The sequence below is a fragment of the Salmo salar genome, chromosome ssa06 (genome assembly GCF_905237065.1).
Source record: "Salmo salar chromosome ssa06, Ssal_v3.1, whole genome shotgun sequence".
NCBI lineage: Eukaryota > Metazoa > Chordata > Actinopteri > Salmoniformes > Salmonidae > Salmo > Salmo salar.
This window is the reverse complement of record NC_059447.1, coordinates 53,711,536-53,737,287: the sequence shown is the minus strand read 5'-3', so window position 1 is coordinate 53,737,287 and position 25,752 is coordinate 53,711,536. Positions and strand designations below refer to the sequence as shown.

The 25,752-nt window shown below is 41.4% G+C and overlaps 1 protein-coding gene across 6 annotated transcripts in view; it reads left to right on the top strand.

The window, feature by feature from the left end:
* The first annotated feature begins 3,928 nt into the window (after positions 1–3,928).
* LOC106607641 (C-1-tetrahydrofolate synthase, cytoplasmic) overlaps positions 3,929–25,752 on the top strand; it is a 56,819-nt gene continuing 34,995 nt past the window's right edge. The window contains exons 1-15 of one of the 6 annotated variants that reach the window (XM_014204785.2): positions 3,937–5,324; positions 5,808–5,917; positions 6,522–6,606; positions 8,308–8,367; positions 8,471–8,524; positions 12,379–12,515; positions 16,791–16,891; positions 17,250–17,386; positions 20,948–21,059; positions 21,380–21,507; positions 23,658–23,755; positions 24,136–24,309; positions 24,536–24,672; positions 25,123–25,169; positions 25,254–25,361. In XM_014204785.2, the coding sequence (XP_014060260.1) occupies positions 5,817–5,917; positions 6,522–6,606; positions 8,308–8,367; positions 8,471–8,524; positions 12,379–12,515; positions 16,791–16,891; positions 17,250–17,386; positions 20,948–21,059; positions 21,380–21,507; positions 23,658–23,755; positions 24,136–24,309; positions 24,536–24,672; positions 25,123–25,169; positions 25,254–25,361 (1,479 nt within the window). In that variant the 5' untranslated portion in view covers positions 3,937–5,324; positions 5,808–5,816. Of the gene's footprint in view, positions 5,325–5,807; positions 5,918–6,521; positions 6,607–8,307; positions 8,368–8,470; positions 8,525–12,378; positions 12,516–16,790; positions 16,892–17,249; positions 17,387–20,947; positions 21,060–21,379; positions 21,508–23,657; positions 23,756–24,135; positions 24,310–24,535; positions 24,673–25,122; positions 25,170–25,253; positions 25,362–25,752 lie in introns of those variants that run through there. The other 5 variants (XM_014204786.2, XM_014204787.2, XM_045720713.1 and 2 more) reach the window with 5 other exon arrangements.

The window sequence follows — 25,752 nt, the reverse complement described above, 5'->3', positions numbered from 1 at the left end:
TAGTTGACTCAGAGAAAAAAGACAATAGTTGAACAGTTTTCAACAAATTCATTTCTTCAAAAATGGAGGAGCAAGAGAGAGAGCTGTATTTCGTAGAATTAAAAAAAAAGTACTTTCACTTAAATATGCACTATGTAGAAAATTCTAATAGTTCACTTAATTTCATATTGTGACAAAACAAGCAAGTAGAGAATCACTGTACCATCTAAACCTCTGAAATATATTTTCCATAACCCCAAATATTGTATTTTCAGCTGTTTGAAGCTGGTGTACAAAACAGAAAATAAATGATGCAAAAAAAAAAATTCTATGTCACAGCTGTCTTCAGAAATGGACCAAAATGCAGCAGAGTTAGTATTCATCCTTCAATTTAATTGGAAAGAACACTATACAAAAACAAAAACAAGGAAACTGACAACCAACAGTCCTGTCAGGTGCAACCACACTAAACAAGAAACAATTACCCACAACCCCAAAGAAAAACACACACTCCTATATAGGACTCCCAATCAAAGGCAACTCAACACACCTGCCTTCAATTGGGAGTCCTAATCACCAACACAACACTTAACACACAAAAAACCTGCCACGTCCTGACATTCTAAGAACAGAAAGCATAGAAATAGAGCACATAGAACAGATCTAACGCTTCTTAGACTTGCTTTCTGTAACAACTGTCTTCAAAAATGGACCAAGGTGCAGCGGGAATGTGGATACTCATATTTTAATTCAAAAGAGTAAAGCATCCACCGGAAAAAACAATAAACATGACAACAGGAACAGTCTTGCAGGCACACAAAATGCAATGCAAGAACAACTACCCACAACCCCAAAGAAAAACACACACTCCTATATAGGACTCCCAATCAAAGGCAACTCAACACACCTGCCTTCAATTGGGAGTCCTAATCACCAACACAACACTTAACACACAAAAAACCTGCCACGTCCTGACCAAAACTAATACAATACCTCCATCTGCTGGTCAGGACGTGACAGTACCCCCCTCAAGGTGCAGACCCCGGAATGCACCTAAAAAACGAAAACACAAAAAAAAATCCCCAATACCCCAACAAAACCAATAAACACTAACCCCTAAACAATAAGGGAGGGAAGGGAGGGTGGCTGCCATCAACGACGGCACTGTGCTACACCCTCCCTCCCCAACCCATCTATCCTGGAGGTGGCTCAGGTGCGGGACGTGGACCTCGCTCCACCTTCGGCGTCGCCCACTTCGGTGGCGCCGATAGCTGTGCCGGTCAGACGGGCCACTCGGGCTGACCCTGGCAGACGGACCACTCTGGCTGGCCCGGAGGACAGGCGGGCCACTCGGGCCGGCCCGGAGGACAGGCGGGCCACTCGGGCTGGGCCGGAGGACAGGCGGGCCACTCGGGCTGGGCCGGAGGACAGGCGGGCCACTCGGGCTGGGCCGGAGGACAGGCGGGCCACTCGGGCTGGGCCGGAGGACAGACGGGTCACTCTGGCAGATCCGGCACGGCGGGCCACTCTGGCAGATCCGGCACGGCGGGCCACTCTGGCAGATCCGGCACGGCGGGCCACTCTGGCAGATCCGGCTCAGGATTCACCAGGCTGGGGAGACATAATGGAGGCCTGGCTCTGGGTGCAGGCCCTGGACTCACCAGTCTGGGAAGACCCGCTGGAGGCCTGGTTTGAGGAGGTGGCACAGGAGAGACCAGGGTGGAGAGATCCACTGGAGGACTGGTCCGTGGAGGAGGCACGGGCTTGACCAGGATAGGGAGACCCACTGGAGGACTGGTCCGTGGAGGAGACATGGGCATGACCAGGATGGGAAGACATGCAGGATGCCTGGTTCTGGGCGTAGGCACAGGACGTGCAGGGCTGGGAAGACATGCAGGGGGCCTGTTTCTGGGCGCAGGCACAGTCTTTACCAGACAACCAGCACGCACCTCAGGACGAGTATGGAGAGCTGCCTCAGGTGATATCATTCCCACGACATGCTCATTAGGGCGAATGCCATACTTTATGCACCACACTAGCAGCTCTCTCATCTCTCTCTCTCTTAATTTCCCCATTAACCCCGTCACAGTCTCTGCCTCGTACCCCTCGCTCACCTCCAATGTCATCCCGACTGGCTCTGGTTCCGATCTCGGCTCCGCTGACTGTCCCGTGTGCCCCCCCCAAAAAAACTATTGGGGCTGCCTCTCGCGCTCGTTGCGCTCTCTCTCCTCGTAATAGCGCCTCTCCGCTCTCGCCGCTTCAATCTCCCACTGCGGGAGGTGATAATCCCCAGCCTGAGTCCATGGTCCCTCTCCGTCCAGGATTTGTTCCCAAGTCCATTGGTCCATCACGCTATACTCCTGCTGCTCCTTCCTCTTCCACCGCTTGGTCCTGGTTTGGTGGGTAGTTCTGTAACAACTGTCTTCAAAAATGGACCAAGGCGCAGCGGGAATGTGGATACTCATATTTTAATTCAAAAGAGTAAAGCATCCACCGGAAAAAACAATAAACATGACAACAGGAACAGTCTTGCAGGCACACAAAACGCAATGCAAGAACAACTACCCACAACCCCAAAGAAAAACACACACTCCTATATAGGACTCCCAATCAAAGGCAACTCAACACACCTGCCTTCAATTGGGAGTCCTAATCACCAACACAACACTTAACACACAAAAAACCTGCCACGTCCTGACCAAAACTAATACAATACCTCCCTCTGCTGGTCAGGACGTGACACTTTCAATTATAATGACAGATCTATAACACACATTTCTATTTGGTTGCATTGCCAAAAAAGTTATATATTGCAGCTAGCTAGTTTATCTAGCTGCATTATTGTTTGAAGCGCTTTACAATTTGTATTATGAAAAGTACTATAGAAGTTCAATAATTTTTCCCATACTCCTGATAGTTTGATATTTCATTGGATGCGGGAGTACAGAACATAGACGCAGCTGTCTAGTATCATATCACTTCACATGATAACAGCAAGAGATCTATTATCACAGCTGTCGAAAGGAGCAGACCAAAGTGCAGCGTGGTTGTAGTTCCACATTTTATTAAATCCGTGAAACTTTGCAATACATAAATAACTGAATCGACAAAACAAACCGTGACGCAGAGAGAAACAAACACTACTCAAAATATAATAACCCACAAAAACCCAGGAAGAAAAACCCCTACTTAAATATGATCTCCAATTAGAGACAACGAGGTCCAGCTGCCTCCAATTGGAGATCAACCCCAAAAAACAACATAGAAATAGGAAAAACTAGAACTTATACATAGAAATACAAAACATAGAAAAACACAAAACACCCCCTGTCACGCCCTGACCTACTCTACCATAGAAAATAACCTCTTACTATGGTCAGGACGTGACATCTATTGGTTTATTCTTGTGGGGTTTTGGTTTCAATCTAGTGTGTTTTAACAGGCGGATGTAATCTCCCATTAGTAACGTTTTAAGAAATCTAGAGACAACCTGCAGGATCATGTTAATCCTTGTAGGAGCACATTAAATTATGCCTGTTTTTTGCAATGACCAAGGGTGTCCACATGAGTGGTGGTACTCTTTTCAAAACTACTGTAATTCAGTAACACTGGAGAGTGCTATGGTTCTTAAAAGAGGGCTACTATCTCTATCAAACAGCTGGAGTAGTGGGAGACTACATGAGAAAAAAGGCATTAAAACCAACCAAACAAAACCAGAGGCAATGAAGTGATATAAATATGTAAGAAGCAGATTCAACCCACTATTTACAGGTAGGCTAATTGTGTCTCTTTTGAAGATTAGCGGTCATTGTTGTTTGTGAACATTTATAAGCATTGAAATTAATGTCCTTTATAATATTTATAATAATTGAACACATTAATAAACAATATGTAATTCAAGTATTCTGGCTTCAATGCTCAATTCACATCATGGCTCCATTTTGTAAGTGTGTTCTGTTCGGTTCATCTGACTGAGTTCGTCAAAGAGATTGCAAAAAAGTCAAATAGTCAAATAGGTTTAGTGAAATGTACACATGTACACTAAGGCAATGTCCAATGGAGATTTTTATTTTTCAAGTCATGGTTTCATCTACCCAAATGCAAACTGTTTAAGTTTTGTTTCTCCAGATTTCTTGCCGTTGGAAAATCGTGTTGTTTTTCAGCAACTGTTTCTCTGTAACTCAAAAGGACCTTTGCACTCACTCCAGTAAGTCTAGTCTGGTTATTGAATGTGTTGGTTGTAGTAGTGGAGATTATTCCCACAGCATAACACCCACTGTGGTCAACACTGAGGCTTTGGCTATGCCATGTTGTGAAACTGGACAAACCTAAATCAGACTGACTCATTTATTGCAATGTACACACAGAGAAAGAACAGGGTTAGCAGAGCTTGCGTTCGTTAGTGCATACAATGGAAAATGTTTTAAAATGCTTTGCAATGGAACATGAAATTAAGTGTTACTTACTGGACAAGCCGCAGTAGTCCCTCCCTGTTCTAGTCAGTTTTTTTCCTGTTTGGTGCCTAATGAACATGTCCCAGGCCTTTCCTCTTACGCTGTCCAAAGCTGAGTTCTCTCGGGAGGTCTCTCTTTGGCATGCAGAAGAAGGAGGGGCAGAGAAAGAAAGCTATGGCTGAAAGAGAAACAGTGAGAAAGCAGAGGGGCAGGCTCATTCCTGAAGAGAAAGCAACATAAGTCAATCTACCTTGGATACAAATAATTGCTTTTACTCTGTGGAAAAGTAGCGACTTTTGGTAGTAATGGAGGGAAAAAAACAAGCTTGGTTGCCAAAAACATTTCAGACTGTCTTGTCAGAATGGATTCTGATTGGCTGGGAGTAGACCCAGTAGTGGGACGGCCCGATACACTTCCCAACCTCTGGGTTTCTGTTTATCCAAAGTCCATTCCCCCTGGACTTTTGGTTTGAGCCTACGAGTTGCAACTTTCCCTATGTTATACCCTCTCTCTAACCCAATAGCCTTGACAGTGAGAAATGTATGTTCACGTTTAATCCGGAGTAGGCAGGAATGCCACGGAAAAGTCCATAGACTGTGATAAGATACTGCTGGAAGCCTCCCCAGTTGCACTGAGAGAGAGAACGAGAGACAGAGAGTGAGAAAGAGTGGGCGCCACACACACACACACACACACACACACACACACACACACACACACACACACACACACACACACACACACACACACACACACACACACACACACACACACACACACACACACTGATAGGAGGAGTTGCCTAGACCACTATGTTGGAGTGTGGATCACTTGGTGGCTGACCTGGTCCTCAAGAGACTAGATCCACTTCTGGACATTGCATTAACTCTGGTAAGTCATTTTTCTGTCTATTACTTTTCAAATTTTTATAATAACAAAAATAATAATACAATTATTGTATAATAATATAGTTGTAATCTATTATTACATTATTATAAGATATTGCAACATTGCATGTTAACAACTTCTGCAAGTAGTCATGGTTGTAGTCAATAGTAGTAACTTTTGAGCCAGTTGTTGTATGGGTTTGCAGTGTTCTGGCTTGCACTATAAGAGCTTTGTGATTTACATCTGTAAATGAAAAGCTCTCCACGAATGTAATTTATTATTATTATTATAGTTGTACATGGCACTTGTGATGTTTTCAATTGTTCATAATGGGATATCTGTTGCACTGTACTTGTAGTGGATGCAGTTCCTTTTCTCTGGGCCTCTTAAACTCCCATTACCATCTATCCATTGTTCTTTCTCTTCATCCATCCATCCATCCATCCATCCATCCATCCATCCATCCATCCATCCATCTTTCTCCAGTTGTCAGCCATGCTTTCCTTCGCCGCCCTCACCCTCCGTCTAGGGTCCACAAGATGCAGAGGAGGCAGACACAACCTGGCGACAGTTGTCTCGGGCAACAAGACGTCTCAGTGAGTAGCCTATGACACCGTAATATTACAGTATGTTGGAGTGAAGGTGCCTCATGGAGGTCATGGAGTTTGGTATTGGGGAGTGCTGAATGTTATATTGTGTTTGTTCTTTCTTATTTATTTATTTAACCTTTATTTAACTAGGCAAGTCAGTTAAGAACAAATTCTTATTTACAATGACGGCCGACCAAAAGGCAAAAGGCCTCCTGTGGGGACGGGGACTGAGATTAAAAATCAAAAAAATTAAATATAAATATAGGACAAAACACACATCACGATAAGAGAGACAACACTACATAGAGAGAGACCTAAGACAACAACATAGCAAGGCAGCAACACATGACAACACAGCATGGTAGCAACACAACATGGTAGCAGCACAAAACATGGTACCAAACATTATTGGGCACAGACAACAGCACAAAGGGCAAGAAGGTAGAGACAATGAGTGTGTTTATAAGGTATTATGGGCATGGGCTTCATTGAAAATGTTACCAATGTTTCAATGTGGTTGTTCGTTCTATGAGTGTGTTCATAATGCATTATATCAGCTTCATAGAAAGTGTAACTAATGTTACAATGTGGTTGTTCTTGTTCAACACAGGCTGGTGAGGGAAAGGTTGAAAGAAGACTTGGACAAGATGAGGGGCCAGTTCCCTGGCTTCCGGCCAGGTCTGGTAGTGTTGCAGGTGTGTCTTTTACCCTTTTCACATTATCCTGCCAACCCGAACTGTATCGTGCCTGCTTGGATATATTCTTTTCACTTTGTCCTTTCCAGCACAATTCCAGCAACTGTGGTGGAGGCTTAACGAGGCCGGCTCAGTACAGCTTGCTTCAGTTTGGCTCAACTCTGCACAGTAGTGTGAAAGGCCCTTTCGTGTATGCTTCCTTATTTAATTACCAGAGTGTGTTCTTTTGAGCTGTTTTTCTTTACTTCTTAATTATTTTTCTTCTCTTCTAATCCCACACTTCTTCAGATGAGCTTTCGGTAAATGTGTTGATTGTTTTGTTCGCTAGGTGTGAGTGTAATTGTTTGCTTCTGCCTTATAACGCTAGGCTACTTTACTGTTGATTTGTTTTCTAACTGTGAGGTTTCCTCTCTGTAACCCTTCCAAGTCTTAAATAACCTTGCTAAAATATTCAGAGGCCCAATTCATTCAAAATAACAGAATATACAGTGAGTGTACAAAACATTAGGAACACCTACCTAATATTGAGTTGCACCCACATTTGCCCTCAGAACAGCCTCAATTCGTCAGGACATGGACTCAACAAGGTGTCGAAAGTGTTCCATAAGGATGCTGGCCCATGTTGACTCAGATGCTTCCCGCAGTTGGCTCAAGTTGACTGGATGTCCTTTAGGTGGTGGACCATTCTTGATATACATGAGAAACTGTTGAGTGTAAAAAATGCAGCAGCGTTGCACTTCTTGACACACTCAAACCGGTGTGCCTGGCACCTACTACCATACCCTGTTCAAAGGCACTTCAATATTTAGTCTTGCCCATTCACCCTTTGAATGGGACACATACACAATCCATGTCTCAGTTGTCTCAAGCCTGAAAAATCCTTCTTTAACCTGTCTCCTTCGCTTCAACCCCTTCTGGATTTCACAGGAGACATCAATAAGGGATCATGGCTTTCACCTCAATTCATCTGGTCAGTCTATGTCATGGAAAGAACAGGTGTTCCTAATGTTTTGTGCGCTCAGTGAATAATGAAATGTTTTCAGTGCTCTTTTTTGTTTCAAATTGTAAACATTGTTTTGTTGAGTACATGTATCCCAACACCACAAGTAGATTGTTGTTTTCTATTTCTTAGGTATAACTTCTGTTTTATCATCTACAATGAATCATTTGCATTTAGTTATACATTTAGTAATTCATTTAATCTCTACACTTATTCATCAGTTTGTGCTCAGCTTACTCTGTGGTAGGATAGCTGATATACAGACTTGGGAACATGGTACATGCTTTTTATTTGTTGTTGATATGTAACTGGAGAGCATTCTAGCTCTGTGTTTAGCATTTGAAGCTGTGTAACTTGATAAAACAACATACATACAGTATATTCTAGTTTTGTTTTGTTAGTAAAATCCTATTTGGTGTGTGCATCTCTAGACGTGTTTAACTATACTTATTTTAAGCAAACCAACATTTGACCAACTGGGGACATTTTGTCCCCACAAGGTCAAATAGTATTTCTTGGGGTTTAAGGGTTAAGGTTAGAATTAGTGTTAGGGTTAGAATTAGGTTTAGGGTTAGGACCTAGGGTTAGTTTTAGGAGCTAGGTTAGGGTAAGGGTTAGGGAAAATAGGATTTTGAATGGGAATGAATTGTGTGTCCGCACAAGGTTAATTATACAGTACTGTGTGTGTGTGTGTGTTTCAGGTGGGTGACAGAGACGATTCTAACCTCTACATTAGCATGAAGCTAAAAGCCGCAGCTAAGGTAAGCACTGTGGCAGCAGAGCGTCGATAGTAACACATGCTCGCTATTTGATGTATACTTGCAATGAGAATGCTAATGCTAATCACTGCCACCATTTCTATAGATTGGAATCAATGCCAACCATGTCAGACTGCCAAAGACTGCAACAGAGGATGAGGTAAGAAGTACAGCTACTACATCCATGTTATGTTTTGACGAAAGTTTGGACACACCTACTAATTCCAGGGTTTTTCTTTATTTTTACTTGTTTCTCTATTCTAGAATAATAGTGAAGACATCAAGACTATGAAATAACGCATATGGAATCATGTAGTAACCAAAAAAGAGTTAAAAAAATCTAAATATGTTTTATATTTGAGATTCTTCAAAGTAGCCATGATGACAGCTGTCACTGCTGTAGTAGAGAGGTGTAGGTAGGAGGCAGTCGCAGGTTTAGAACTACTGAGTTTATTAAAGCACCATAGATCAAAGCGGGAAGAAACCTAAATGCTGTTGGGCTAAAAATATATCTTCATAAACAAAAAGGCACAGGGCGAACCCAAAGTGCAAAATATAAAGTATTCAGGAAATAGTAGGAGAGATTCCTCTCAGGAAAACAAGTAACATTTGCAATGACTGACAAAGACAAATGGCAGAGGGAGTATGTATACAGTGATAGAGTGGGGATTGGAACCTGGTGTGTGTAATGATGACGAGACAAGTCCGCGCTTGATGAGTGAAGGGCGTTTTCCAGCAGTAGGTTCGGCAGCAGCTAGAAGGCCAGCGACGCCGAATGCCTGAGTTGGACAGGAGGGGGAGCCAAAGCGAAGCCTGGTGTGACAACAGCTTTGCACACTATTGGCATTATCTCAACCAGTTCATGAGGTAGTCACATGGAATGCATTTCAAATAACAGGTGAGCCCTATTAAAAGTTAATTTGTGGAATTTAATTCCTTCTTAATGCGTTTGGCCAATCAGTTGTGTTGTGACAAGGTAGGTATACAGAAGATTGCCCTATTTGGTAAAAGACCAAGTCCATGTTATGGGAAGAACAGCTCAATTAAGCAAGGAGAAATGGCAGTACATCATTGCTTTAAGACATGAAGGTCATTCATTGCGGAACATTTCAAGAACTTTGAAAGTTTCTTGAAGTGCAGACGCAAAAACCATCAAGCGCTATGATGAAACTGGCTCTTATGAGGACCGCCACAGGAAAGGAAGACCAAGAGTTACCTCTGCTGCAGAGGACAAGTTCATCAGAGTTACCAGCCTCAGAAATTTCAGCCCAAATAAATGCTTCACAGATTTAAAGTACCAGACACATCTCAACATCAACTGTTCAAAGGACACTGCGTGAATCAGGCCTTCCCATTGTCGAATTGCTGCAAAGAAACCACTACTAAAGGACACCATTAATAAGAAGAGACTTGCTTGGGCCAAGAAACACGAGCAGTGGACATTAGACCGGTAAGAAATCTGTCCTTTGGTCTGATGAGTCCAAATTAGAGATCTTTGGATCCAACCGTCATGTCTTTGAGAGATGCAGAGTAAGTGAATGGATAACCTCCACATGTGTGGTTCCCACCGTGAAGCATAAAGATGGTGTGGGGGTGCTTTGCTGGTGACATTGTCTGTGATTTATTTAGAACTCAAGGCACACTTAACCAGCATGGCTACCATAGCATTCTGCAGCGATATGCCATCCCATCTGGCTTGCGCTTAGTGGCACTATCATTTGTTTTTCAACAGGACAATGACCCAACACACCTCCAGGCTGTGTAAGGGCTATTTGACCAAGAAGGAGAGTGATGGAGTGCTGCATCAGGTGACCTGGCCTCCACAATCCCGACCTCAACCCAATTGAGATGGTTTGGGATTAGTTGGAAAGCGGAGTGAAGGAAAAGCAGCCAACAAGTGCTCAGCATATGTGGGAACTCCTTCAAGACTGTTGGAAAAGCATTCCAGTTGAAGCTGGTTGAGAGAATGCCAAGAGTGTGCAAAGCTGTCATCAAGGCAAAGGGTGGCTACTTTGAAAAATCTCAAATATAAACTATATTTTTATTTGTTTAACCTCTATGGGCTACGTAACAGCCACTGCCAGCCTGTGGCGCGATTTTCAAATACCTTAAAAATCCTATTACTTCAATTTCTCAAACATATGACTATTTTACAGCCATTTACAGACCAGACTCTCGTCAATCTAACCACACTGTCCGATTTCAAAAAGGCTTTACAACGAAAGCAAAACATTAGATTATGTCAGCAGAGTACCAAGCCAGAAATAATCAGACACCCATTTTTCAAGCCAGCATATAATGTCACCAAAACCCAGAAGACAGCTAAATGCAGCACTCACCTTTGATGATCTTCATCAGATGACAACCCTAGGACATTATGTTATACAATACATGCATGTTTTGTTCAATCAAGTTCATATTTATATCAAAAACCAGCTTTTTACATTAGCATGTGACGTTCAGAACTAGCATACCCCCCGCAAACTTCCGGGGAATTCGCTAACATTTTACTAAATTACTCACGATAAACGTTCACAAAAAGCATAACAATTATTTTAAGAATTATAGATACAGACCTCCTCTATGCACTCGATATGTCCGATTTTAAAATAGCTTTTTGGTGAAAGCACATTTTGCAATATTCTAAGTACATAGCCCAGGCATCACGGGCTCGCTATTTAGACACCCGGCAAGTTTAGCACTCACCATAATCATATTTACTATTATAAAAGTTTGATTACCTTTTGTTGTCTTCGTCAGAATGCACACCCAGGACTGCTACTTCAATAACAAATGTTGGTTTGGTCCAAAATAATCCATCGTTATATCCGAATAGCGGCGTTTTGTTCGTGCGTTCCAGACACTATCCGAAATAGTAAAGAAGTGTCGCGCGCATGGCGCAATTCGTGACAATAAAATTCTAAATATTCCATTACCGTACTTCGAAGCATGTCAACCGCTGTTTAAAATCAATTTTTACGACATTTTTCTCGTAGAAAAGCGATAATATTCCGACAGGGAATCTCCTTTTCGGCAAACAGAGGAAAAAATCACAAAGGCGGGGGCGGTCGGGGTCACACGCATAAGCCCAGTGTCCCTTGATCGGCCACTTGAGAAAGGCGATAATGTGTTTCAGCCTGGGGCTGGAATGACGACATTCTGTTTTTTCCCGGGCTCTGAGCGCCTATGGACGACGTGGGAAGTGTCACGTTAGAGCAGAGATCCTTAGTAAATGATAGAGATGGAAAAGAAGTTCAAGAAATGGTCAGACAGGCCACTTCCTGTAAAGGAATCTCTCAGGTTTTGACCTGCCATTTGAGTTCTGTTATACTCACAGACACCATTCAAACAGTTTTAGAACATTTAGGGTGTTTTCTATCCATATGTAATAAGTATATGCATATTCTAGTTACTGGGTAGGAGTGGTAACCAGATTAAATCGGGTATGTTTTTTATCCAGCCGTGTCAATACTGCCCCCTAGCCCTAACAGGTTTAACACTTTTTTTGTTTACTAGAAAATTGTAAAAATAAAGAAAAACCCTTGAATGAGTAGGCGTGCCAAACTTTTGACTGGTATTGTACATGTCCCTATACAGCCAGAGTAGTGTGTGTATTTCAGCCTACTTGGAACACACTGGTTAAATCAACTTTGTTTCTACATCATTTCAATGAAGATACGTTGAACCAACGTGGAATAGACGTTGAATTGATGTTTGTGCCCAGTGGGAAGAGCCTGAACAAGGAGCATCTAAAATAGAACATAGATATGGATACAACTTTTGGCACATTTGCATAAGAGGGGCATTGAATCCTCTACCTAAGAAAAAAAAATGCAGGCCTTGAAAAGCATTTGAAATATAAAAAATCAAGCAAGTTTGTTATTGTGATTAATCCTCAGATATTAACTTTTAAACAAGTTTGGTATTATTTTAATAATAGGGCTATGTTGTTATTCTGTACTAGCACTTCTTCACCAATCCCTGACCACCACTCTAAAACCTTGGCCTGCACAGGTCCTCCGTAGAATTGTAGAGGTCAATGAGAACCCAGAGGTCCACGGCCTCATTGTCCAGCTGCCCCTGGACTCTATCAACCCCATGGACACAGAGAAGGTGACTAATGCCGTGGCCCCAGAAAAGGATGTGGATGGGTAAGTGCCAACTCTCACAGGAAGCCTGCATATGCTACCAGGGGTTGGAACCTAAATAATTTTCCAGATGTTTCGTTCTGAACAAAACCATTATTTAATTTTTTTCCGTTCCCATGTTTCGACCAGCAAAATAAAGTTCTGAACCAGTTCGAACCCCCCCCCCCCATAAGAAGTACCTGTTCATGTTGTTCCTTTCTGTCCTTTTTAAACCTCTGAAATCCTTTTTTTTTTTACATTTAGCTCAACATTAAATTACTTCACCAACCATGCAGTGCGGATAGAGCAGCTTGCTATGGAGCAGACACGCTATAGCTCAGTGAGTTGTTTACAAGTGTCGGGCGTGAGATGCAGCTGAAATTTTGTGGGTAGAGAAAGAGTGTGAGGGTGGACGAGAAGGCTTTGCTTGAAGCGCTTGGCATCTTGTGATGACATGCATTATCTGAATTGAGCCCACAGAATTATGCTTATGGAGGAATGGCTTTTATGGAGGAACTTTGAATGTATTTTAACTTCAGAGTTGGCTTAACGTTGGACCAGAGAAGCTAGCTAGCTAACAAGTGTGTGTGTGCAGAGCGGCACCAAAATGAAAAACCCTTCTTACCTTTTTGTAGATAATGGATCTAATGTGAAATGTGATAACTATAGTATCCCTAACCAGCACTGGAAAGGTTAATCCATTCTTCTCTAATTAAAAATCACTCTCCGGATCTTCTGAATCACGTTTGTAACGTCAGTAGGCTACCGCTATGTTTCGGAGGGGGATGGGTAGGTAGCCTACATGTACACATACTAGCAAAGATTATCAGCTGGCAGGCAGACAATGGAATAATTTTCTGATTGACAAAAAGGGAGGGCTTTGCATAGGTGCTTTGTTGCATTTTTTGTGGCACTAGAAAAAAATGCCTGGATAAAATACTTTATTATTAACCGGTTCAGATGCTTTTAAAATAAGTTATGTTCCGGAACAGTATAGATCACTTTCGTACCGGGTTCTGATCCTATTTGTTGATGCCTTTCTTTTCCAGTTTTCAGTTCTGTTCCCTGAACCGGTTCCAACCCGTGTATGCTACTATTGATATTAACATCGAAACATACTATCACTATTACTATTGTTTGTACTGTGAGTAGTAGGCCTACTGATACTTCTGTTACTAATAACTTACACGGTCACACCTTTCACAATTCGCTCATAGTGGCAGTGAGGAGCTGTTTGTCACCAGGGTTTTTAAGTAATCAATCGTTTACTTTTTTACACTTAAGAAATACTTAGATATTAACACAGTGTACAGTCGTGGCCAAAAGTTTTGAGAATGACACAAATATTAATTTTCACGAAGTTTGCTGCTTCAGTGTCTGAAGTATAATTATAATTATAAGTATTTCAAGTGTCAATGGCTTTTATTGACAATTACATGAAGTTGATGCAAAGAGTCAATATTTGCAGTGTTGACCCTTCTTTTTCACGACCTCTGCAATCCGCCCTGGCATGCTGTCAATTAACTTCTGGGCCACATCCTGACTGATGGCAGCCCATTCTTGCATAATCAATGCTTGGAGTTTGTCAGAATTTGTGGGTTTTTGTTTGTCCACCCGCCTCTTGAGGATTGACCACAAATTCTCAATGGGATTAAGGTCTGTGGAGTTTCCTGGCCATGGACCCAAAATATTGATGTTTTGTTCCCCGAGCCACTTAGTTATCACTTTTGCCTTATGGCAAGGTGCTCCATCATGCTGGAGAAGGCATTGTTCGTCACCAAACTGTTCCTGGATGGTTGGGAGAAGTTGCTCTCGGAGGACGTGTTCGTACCATTCTTTATTCATGGCTGTGTTCTTAGGCAAAATTGTGAGTGAGCCCACTCCCTTGGCTGAGAAGCAACCCCACACATGAATGGTCTCAGGATGCTTTACTGTTGGCATGACACAGGACTGATGGTAGCACTCACCTTGTCTTCTCCGGACGAGCTTTTTTTCCGGATGCCCCTATTCAATCGGAAAGGGGATTAATCAGAGAAAATGACGTTACCCCAGTCCTCAGCAGTCCAATCCCTGTACCTTTTGCAGAATATCAGTCTGTCCCTGATGTTTTTCCAGGAGAGAAGTGGCTTATTTGCTGCCCTTCTTGACACCAGGCCATCCTTCAAAAGTCTTTGACTTCCTGCTGCCATTCCTGAGCAAGCTCTGTACTGGTGGTGCCCCGATCCCGCAGCTGAATCAACTTTAGGAGATGGTCCTGGCGCTTGCTGGTCTTTCTTGAGCGCCCTGAAGCCTTCTTCACAACAATTCAACCGCTCTCCTTGAAGTTCTTGATGATCCGATAATTGGTTGATTTAGGTGAAATCTTACTGGCAGCAATATCCTTGCCTGTGAAGACCTTTTTGTGCAAAGCAATGATGACGGCACGTGTTTCCTTGCAGGTAACCATGTTTGACAGAGGAAGAGCAATGATTCCAAGCACCACCCTCCTTTTGAAGCTTCCAGTATGTTATTCGAACTCAATCAGCATGACAGAGTGATCTCCAGCCTTGTCCCCGTCAACACTCACACCTGTGTTAACAAGAGAATAACTGAGATGATGTCAGCTGGTCCTTTTGTGGCAGGGCTGAAATGCAGTGGAAATGTTTTTGGGGGATTCAGTTTTTTGCATGGCAAAGAGGGACTTTGCAATTAATTGCAATTCATCTGATCACTTTCATAACATTCTGGAGTATATATATATATATATTTTTTTTTCACCTTTATTTAACCAGGTAGGCAAGTTGAGAACAAGTTCTAATTTACAATTGCGACCTGGCCAAGATAAAGCAAAGCAGTTCGACAACATACAGGTGCACTAAGTGCAACTGTATATGCAAATTGCCATCATACAAACTGAGGCAGCAGACTTTGTGAAAATTAATATTTTTGTCATTCTCAAAACTTTTTGGGCCATGACTATACAGTTATTTATATTTGAGGGACAAACCTAATTTTAGCACAAGAGAGTCATTATACTGCACTTGCAATCCAGCAGCCTATTAGCACAATGGACTCTTGAGATTAACATGACCTGCTGAAATCAGTCTCTAGTTTAATTTAATTAAATTGTTTAATTTAATTTTGTTTAATTTAATTGTCCTTCAGTTTCTGAGCAAGAGATAAGCCTGTCAGCCGTAAATATCTTAAATATATAAAAGATATGTTTATTGGTCATAATGCTGACAAGGTAAAAATCTGTCGTTCTGCCCCTGAACAAGGCAGTTAACCCACTGTTCCTAGGCCGTCATTGCAAATAAGAATTTGTTCTTAAATGTCTTGCCTAGTTAAATAAAGACGAAATAAAAAAATGTAAATAAAATAATAATAAGCGTTTCCCCACCCAACACACACACACACCACCACTACGACCCCCCCCCCCCCACCCCCAAAAACAATTCCCAAACACATAAAAAAAACACTTTCACACACACCACACCCACTCCCTGAGGCTCCGGTCTCTTCCAGTTCCATCTGACTCCCTTTGGTCTGGTTTCAGCCACCATGATTTGTGCTGTCTTGCGAACTTCTATGGTCATGGCCATTTGGGCATTTGGTCAAAAGAAGTGCGCTACAAAGGGAATTTGGTGCCATTTGGGACGCAGACCTCCTATGGGCAAATAGTGCACTATCTTTGTTTTAGTGTGTACACAGCTGTTTGATTCAAGCACTGGTGTGTAACTAGAGCAAATATATTGAGGGTACGTGATCGAGCGAGCGCATCAGTAAGATTTGTTGGAGGCGACAGAGTGGACTCTTTGAAGGGGTTTGGATAGTGTTTAGGCAGACTTGTACAAGTCATTTCTCACACTTTTGGGAGAGCTTGGAAATTAAGCTGTTCCAATTTAGACAAACTGGTCCAATTTAGGCGAGTGATGAGTAACATTGATTCCTTGTCCACATCTTAGGGCAGTAGTGATTTGTTCTGCAGGTCGTATAAACTATGACACAAATCAGAGGAGGCCCCAATATCAATCCATGTCCCCAAAATACCTTCCGCCGATTGGGAGTTTAGAACATTTCCGGAAGCTCTCAGTTTATGGAAGTGTGTGTGTCTGGCACAGTCGGCATTGTTTGTTTGATTGTGTTTGTGTTTTATAGAGAGAGAGAGCGAGAGTGTGGGGTGGGGGATCAAGCGAGAGAGAGATGCTACCTATTCCTTAGCATCAGTTGCATGTGAAATGTGATGGTATAGATTTGTGTGTGTGTGTGTGTGTGTGTGTGTGTGTGTGTGTGTGTGTGTGTGTGTGTGTGTGTTCTCAGGCTGACCAGTATCAACGCGGGGAAGCTCTCTCGGGGGGACCTGCGGGACTGTTTCATCCCCTGTACTCCTAAAGGCTGCATGAAGCTCATTAGTCAGACAGGTGAGGGTCACACACCTCTTATTGTTGCCATGGAGATTATTGTATAGTAGCCGAACGATACACAAACACTTCCCTTCAAACACACATAAGCACGAAACTGGATACTTAAAGGCAGTATAGAGTTTTCCCTTGTTTAGGATGCTTGTCAGGGTCTTAATTGGGTTTGTGCTTTACTGACAAATGTATCATACTGTATGACCGGACCTGACAATATTTACATTATATAACATTATAAAATAAAAATGGACGTTATAATAAAAAAAATCATTACTTAAAAATTGCCAAGTGTGTGTGTGTGTGTGTGTGAGAATGAAATGGAGCAATGTGTAATGGTCACCAATTTTATCTGCACGTATAGGCACGTCAGTGGCAGGGAAGAACGCTGTGGTGATTGGCCGTAGCAAGATTGTGGGAGCGCCTATGCACGACCTCCTTCTATGGAGCCATGCAACCGTGACCACCTGTCATTCCAAAACAACTGACCTGGCTGCACAAGTAACACCATCTAACCTGACCCCAGATCTGTGTGCGCTGTCTTGCCAACTGCATTGCTGTCATTTGGTGTGACAATGATAGAAATAAAGAGATGGCAGAACAGCACAAACATATCTGGAATCAGGCTAGCATCCCATCCCCTTCTTGAACAATTTTCCAAGTGCGTCCTATCATCACTTGGTTGAAAGTTCACGTCCTTCCTCTCACTGATTTTTTTACTGCATCTGTTGAAGCATGAGATGGTCCCCTCTTGTAATCGACACCTCCTCTTGAATCCTTGACCATCAGTTAGTGCACCTGTTTTTTAATAGATCCAAAATTGTCATAAACTTGGTTTCATCAGCTAACTCCACAAATGTGCTCAGTGATGTTCTATTTGGCTAAGCACCTTTATTTAGGTGTAATACGTGTGTAAAAATATTTATACTGTATATACCGAACAAAAATATAAAAGCAACGTGCAACAATTTCAAAGATTTTACTGAGTTACAGTTCATAGAAGGAAACCAGTCAATTGAAATTAACTAATTAGGCCCTAATTTATGGATTTTACGACTGGGCAATGGGCGCAGCCATGGGTGGGCCTGGGAGGGCATATCAGAATGCGTTTTTCCACTCAAAAGGGCTACCTACAGAAATACTCCTCAGCACCAGAGAAATATGTTTTTGTGCATATGGAACATTTATGGAATCTTTTATTTCAGCTCATGAAACATGGGACCAACACGTTACATGTTGTGTTTATATTTTTGTTCAGTATGTACACAACCGTTCAAAAGTTTGGGGTCACTTAGAAATGTCCTTGTTTTTGAAAGAAAATCCAATTTTTTGTCCATTAAAATAACATCATATTGATCAGAAATACAGTGTAGACATTGTTAATGTTGTAAATGACTATTGTAGCTGGAAACGGCACATTTTTTATGGAGTATCTACATAGGCGTACAGAGTCTCAACGTCAACAGTGAAGAGGCGACTCCGGGATGCTGGCCTTCTAGGCAGAGTTCCTCTGTCCAGTGTCTGTGTTCTTTTGCCCATCTTAATCTTTTCTTTTTATTGGCCAGTCTGAAATATGGCTTTTGCTTTGCAACTCTGCCTAGAAGGCCAGCATCCTGGAATCGCCCCTTCACTGTTGATGTTGAGACTGGTGTTTTGCGTGGACTATTTAATGAAGCTGCCAGCTGAGGACTTCTGAGGCCTCTGTTTCTCAAGCTAGACACTAATGTACTTGTCCTCTTGCTCAGTTGTGCACCGGGGCTTCCCACTCCTCTTTCTATTCTGGTTAGAGCCAGTTTGTGCTGTTATGTGAAGGGAGTAGTGCACAGCGTTGTACCAGATCTTCTGTTTCTTGTCAATTTCTCACATGGAATAGCCTTCATTTCTCAGAACAAGAATAGACTGACGAGTTTCAGAAGAAAGTCCTTTGTTTCTGTCCATTTTGAGCCTGTAATCGAACCCACAAATGCTGATGCATCAGATACTGAAATAGTCTAAAGAAGGCCAGTTTTATTGCTTCTTTAATCAATACAACAGTTTTCAGCTGTGCTAACATAATTGTATAAACAGAGTGAGTAGTTTAGTAAACAACCAAAGATATCAAGCCTAAAAGTGTTAAAAGTAGTAGCCTACAATCAGGAAAAACTCATTGTCCTAATCTGACTTTGGTGCAGGTCAAGTTTTTCTTCACATTACTGTCTCTGGTAAACACACAGTATATCAAATAACATCTACGTTTATTTGTCACATGCACAGGATACAGAAGATGTAAACTGTACAGTGAAATGGTTACTTGCATAGTTGCAATTTAAAAAAACTAAGTGTCCAGATAAAAATATTTTCTAAATATTTTCTAATTATTAGATGACACTTACACGAGAAACTTGTCTAAATTGATGTGTCACGTGAAGGAAATGCTCTAACCACCCCCAGCCTCATCTAGCTAAGTGGATTATTATTAACTAGACATGTAGACATGTTAATGAAATACAATAGATGGCCATAATCACCTGCCTAACTTAATGGGTCATGTAATTATCTGGTTAAGTGAACTCTTTTGTTTAGACATGTAGCTAGCTAGCTGAACAATGAACCGCCGTAATCCCAAACCATACTACTACCAATACAAACATTGTCATAGCTGTAGTATGAATCTGCAGGTAGCTAAAGCTAACACCTGGGTTCAATGTTAGCTAGCTAACCTTAGGCTATAACTAGCAATGCAAATGGATTTCTGAATCAAATTATATTACTACACAGATCATACATGTATGGTTGTGTTAAGTCACTCCGGTTGACACTGACAGTGGTGTGTGCAGAAAGTGGCCCATCACTTTTTCTAATTGATTTTGTCGATAGTGCCTGCTAAATTCAGGGCATCAATGTTGTTGAGAAAAGTAGCAAAAACTTTGTAGTTCTCAGTGGTTAATGTTATATCTTTCAAAAATGGCACAGCAGAAAGGACTATCAACACATACTGAGCAGCTCACGTTATAGACACAAGCTACATGGCAGACCAATCTAAACTCATCTCCCGGCATGTCCAACCCATCCACTATCTCAGCCGATCGTAGCTAGTGGGAAAGTCTCTCTCTCTCTCTCTCTCTCTCTCTCTCTCTCTCTCTCTCTCTCTCTCTCTCTCTCTCTCTCTCTCTCTCTCTCTCTCTCTCTCTCTCTCTCTCTCTCTCTCTCTCTCTCTCTCTCTCTCTCTCTCTATATATATATATATATATATATATATATATATGCGCACAGACACTCTCTCTCTCTATATATATGTATATATACACACACACAGTATGTGTCCATTACAATCTAGGCAAGAATCTAAATGCATGATTTGTCACCAGAACTTGAAAACATGTGAATAAAACAGTAAATACATTATGCTCCATATATACGGTGTGCTGTAGTAAAAAAATGACATAAAATCAACAAAGCGCCTATGCAAAGCTCTCTCTGTCACTCAGAAACGTAGTTCAGTGTCTGCCTACCAGCTAAACATCTTTGCCAGTGTGTGAGCGTGTGTAGGCTTCCTGTCCCTCCCCCGCCGTAGCATAGGCTACTGTAGCCTACTGACGTTACAAACGTGATTTAGAAATTAGGGAGAGATTTGTAATTAGAGAAGAATGGATTAACTTTTTCAATTCTAGTTAAGGATACTACAGTTAACACGTTTCCTATTGGATTTATTAATTACAAGAAGGTAATACCTGTTTTTATTTGAATTTGGGTGCCGTTTTGCACACACAAACTTGTTAGCTAGCTTTGGTCCAACGTTACACTTGTCTGCCCAATGTAAACAACTATAGAAGCTGCTTTATCCACACTGATTGGTGAAGTGATTTAATATCAAGCTAAATGTGGAACAGCTGGTCTGAACTGTGGAACGGAACAAATATAATAATGGTTCTGTTCAGAGCAAAACGGTTGGAAAATATTTTCGGTTCCAACCCCTGGTTAAAACATATTTTATAAGATGTAAAGATGTACCCTAAAACAATAAGACTGAGCGCTAAATGGTCAAAATCTACGTGAATGTATGACATTTGAACCCTTTTCCAGGTGGGAAGGGCAGACATATTGGTGGTGGGTGCAGGCAAGGCGGAGATGGTGAAAGGCGAGTGGTTGAAGGAGGGTGCTGTGGTTATCGACTGTGGCATCAACCACATCCCAGGTATGTATAACAACCGTTTTCTCAATCACAACCCAAGGGCTACATCCCAGTAGTCTTGAATAGCATCCAGTGTCCATACAGATCATTGGTGATGAAGAGGAGGAGAAGAAGCCATTTAACACTTTTAGAACGAAGCAGATGTCTCCTTTTAAATTCTTCCTTGTCTGGTGCTAGTCTGTTTCTGCTTTAGTCAACTTGTCATTAATGCAACAATGTGATGTTGAATGTAGAAAGTCCAGTAGCCAGGCTACTGCTTGGGTTCTCAGTGACCCTCAACTTCAGCCTTTTGAACTTTGACCCTGACCATTTGACCCCCACAGATAACAGCAAAGAAAATGGGATGCGAGTGGTGGGGGACGTGCATTACCCCTCTGCCAAGGAGAAGGCTGGGTTCATTACCCCTGTGCCCGGGGGAGTGGGACCAATGACCGTTGCTATGCTCATGGAGGTAGGCTGTCATAAATTCAATTAGATTACTTTTGAGTGTTTTTCGGGCTAAAAAGTGCATTCAATTTACTTTCCCACATGAACATCAAACAGACTTATTTTGGCTTTTTGCATTTGTGTAGATATAAGTTTTGTTCTAAAATAATTTGTCTGAAACAAATTTTAGCTATATTATAATGCACAGACACTTATTTTGAGCCAAGGGGAACAATTAACCTTTCTGATTCAATTGTTTTAGTTTCCTCTCTAAGATAAAGATACTAAATCAATACAAAATAATAGATATGACTTTTTCTTGTTCGTACATGTTCTTGCCAGTCTATTTTATAGCAATTACCACATAAATATCCCTGCCTTGGCTGCTTGTAGCTATTCTTTTTTGTCATTTTGCCAACAACACTGAAGTACGTCTATTATTGGTTAATGTAATTAAAATGGAGGCCCTAGTTATGCAGTAGCTATTACTGCGAAAGAAATGTCATGCTATTGTTTGAGGAGAGCGCCTAACAACCAAACAGTTTTTTCATCGTGATAGGTTTGATAGGTGAAATGTGTAATTACATTCTGAAATCTTGCTCTGATTTATCATCCAAAGTGTCCCAAAGATAACATGAAGTTGTCAATGGCGTGCGTACTGGGAGCGGAGTCAGGTGCAGGAGAGCAGAGAGTTGTGAACAGGCGCACACTTTATTGAGGCAAGAGAAACCAACAGACGGACGCCACTGCGTCAAAACCTCCAGCCAATTGGCAAAAGTGCAAAACGTGCAAACAGCCACAATAATTATGTTCAAACAAATAAACATACTTCGTGATAAACCATGGAACAAACGAACACTAGTCTAGCGCGTCAAAATTTACACGTAACACAAAACAATTTCACACAAAGACAAGAGGGGGAACAGAGTATTACATATATGTAGTGTGATTGGGGAATGAAAACCAGCTGTGCAGGGAACAAGACAAAACAAATGGATAAATGAAAAATGGAGCAGCGATGGCTAGAAAGCCGGTGACGTCGACCGCCGAACGCCGCCCGAACAAGGAGAGGAGCCAACTTCGGCGGAAGTCGTGACAGAAGTGTTGTTTTGTTAGATAAAATCGTTTATCATATCGTAAAAAGGTCCATATAGCATGCACGATCGATTTTTGTATTTCCACTTGTTCATTTTGTAAAGAAAGGAATCTGTGAAAATCTCACCCTAAACGTTGTTTCAACGAGTCAAATCACTTTCGAATCTATTCCTCAGAGATCCTAGAAGCTAACAAGACTTCACTATTTCATTAGGAGTGTAGTATATCCTATAGGACACCATATTTGGTCAGAGAGCGAAGCCTTCATGGCACGCCAATGATGCGGTGGTCATCACTTGAACGACTAGATCTTTGTCAAATAAGCACCATTTGGGGTCAAACAAAGCTAGATAGATAGCCAATGAGCTGGGCTTTACGGGAGTATCATGTATATGGGAAACCATGTATATGTCGTAAAATGTAGTTTCTAACCTTGTACTACAGCATGCCTTTTCATTTGGGACCAAAATTATAAGGATATTCAGAGTTATGTAGTTATGGAAACTGGTTGTTTTGCAAATGTGGAACTTATAATACGGCTACTAATACTTGGAAAGCTAAATCAAAGTCCAAGTATACAGATTTGATGATATTCTTGCATAAAAATGGAATATGAATGTGAATGTCTCCTTTGCAATTTGCCCAAATGTACCTGGGGACTTCACACTAAACGTTTCGAGGTTCAGTCATACTTGAAGTTATCCATCTGAAACTTTGCCATCTTGTGGACACTATCGGAATTACAACCAGAGTGATGGCTATAACAGTGACCTTTCTCTTGCATTTCAAAGATGGTGGTAAAAAAATACTGGTTGTTTTTTTTCTTTGTATTTTCTTCAACCATATATATTGTGTTATATTCTTCTACATTCAATTCACATTTCCACAAACTTCAAAGTGTTTCCTTTCAAATGGTACCAAGAATATGCATATCCTTGCTTCAGGGCCTGAGCTACGGGCAGTTCGCTTTGGGTATGTCATTTAGGCGAAAATTGAAAAAATGGGGGCTATCCCTATAAAAAATAAAAACAACAACTGTTAACTATTTAATCTCGTGTTTTCTTTCTTTGTAATTTCTAGAACACTGTCCAGAGTGCAAAGCGCTTTCTCAAGACGTACCAGCCAGGAAAGTGGAACATTTCCTACACCAAGCTAAAGCCACAGAAACCTCAACCCAGGTATAGACTTGATATCCTTGCTTCATCTTCACACAATTTAGAGGACTTGCCACAGTTGTGCCTTTTACACTTATCTCAAATGAATTTATGTTTCATATAGGTGACCCGTGATAATCAGTAAATTAAATGATGAATCAATCGATCAGTCAGCCATTTAGTCAGTCAGTCAGCCAATAGAGCTATATTTTTTATATTGCTCCTACATTATCAATTTGACATTAACTAAGGGTCAAGTCTTAACAGTAGTGGCCATAAGGACACAACGACATTAGTAAAGAGAACGGGGAGAATTGGCATCACTGTAGGCCTACATCAGTATGATGTCATTTATGAGATCAAAGAATCTCTCTACATGCTGTAGCTAGTGTAAACTTTTTCAGTGACACCGCGATCGCACACTCCTTCACGCCAAAGACAATTGGCTGTCTGGCCCGGGAGGTTGGCCTCTTCTCAGAGGAGGTGGAGCACTACGGGACGACCCGAGCCAAAGTTCGTCTGGAGGCCTTGAACCGCCTCAAGACACAGCCTGATGGGAAATATTTGGTGGTCACAGGGTAAGGGTAGTAAAACTTGAAAGACTGGGCCCAATGGGATAGTGTGCAATACTCTAGGTCACATCACATACCGATATGCAGTATGTGTACCAATTAACATTGGCACGGAAAGGTCATTATGAGCCTGTATGGGATATGCCCTGGCCTCTGTGCCCGGAAATGGCAAATGTTTTATGCCAAATGGCACAGCATCGTATCTGTAAGTCCTTTGACTTCCTCCTTGCAGGATCACACCCATGCCACTGGGTGAGGGAACGACAACCACCACCCTGGGGTTGGCACAGGCCCTAGGGGCACACCTTCATGTCAACAGTTTTGCCTGTGTGCGCCAACCCAGCCAGGGCTCAAACTTTGGGGTCAAAGGTGAGTTTTTTTTTTACTAAACATACTGCTTGGTGTTTCTGTCTTTGAAATAATTTTGCCACTGGATTACCCAGTTGTTAATTTGTTTTAAGAAATATATCAATCCAACCAATTTATCTGACAAATCACAAGCATTTAACTGCCGAATCAAAATAATCACACGAAAGCATACTCGGTTGTTGTTGTGTAGTCTCATACACATACACAGATCTTCCACATATAAAAAGCACATTCTTTTTTGCAAAACTTAAAGTGAACCACGTGTTTCTCAAGTTAAGTTTTGGCCCTCAAAGTGTACTCTGTATACCCCTTGTCATAAACCATTATTTATGGATTTGTAAATAGTTTGTTAATGATTTATTAATAATTACTCCATTATTTGTAAAGATAGTTATACACACATGTATAAACAATTATAAATGATGTACTTTGATTATAACTTCTATGTAGGTGGTGCTGTTGGAGGTGGTTATTCCCAAGTCATTCCTATGGAAGAGGTATAGCACTTTCTCCTCCCTTAGATACATCTATGTTCACATTTGAGTGTAGTCTTTCAATCTGTTCTACCTCACTGATTCCAGGTCAGTCTCCACCTCACCAGTGACACACAAGCTGTCATGGCAGCCAGTAGCCTGGTGGTGGACACCATCAATGCACGTGTGTTATCCGAGTCAACACAGTCAGATAAGGTAATAAAAAACAATATCATATTTGTCCCAATATTATTTGGTCTCTCGATTTGAAAATCCTATTTTAATTGTTCGTTACTTTGTTTACTAGGAAATTATGTGGTATGTGTGCTTTCTGTTACTTCCAAGGCAAAACTTGTTAACTGCATGATTTAAAAGTGCTCCTTTACATTACACACACTAAAAACAGAAGGGAATCATTATAGAATGTTTTATTTTATTATAAAATTGTCTTCAAAAAGTATTCACACCTCTTGACTTTTTACACCATTTGTTATGTTACAACGCGGGATTAACATGTATTTAATGATATTTTTTTGGTCAATGATCCACACACAGTATGTCATCTGAAAGTGGAAAAAAAAATACAACACAAATATATCTTGATTAG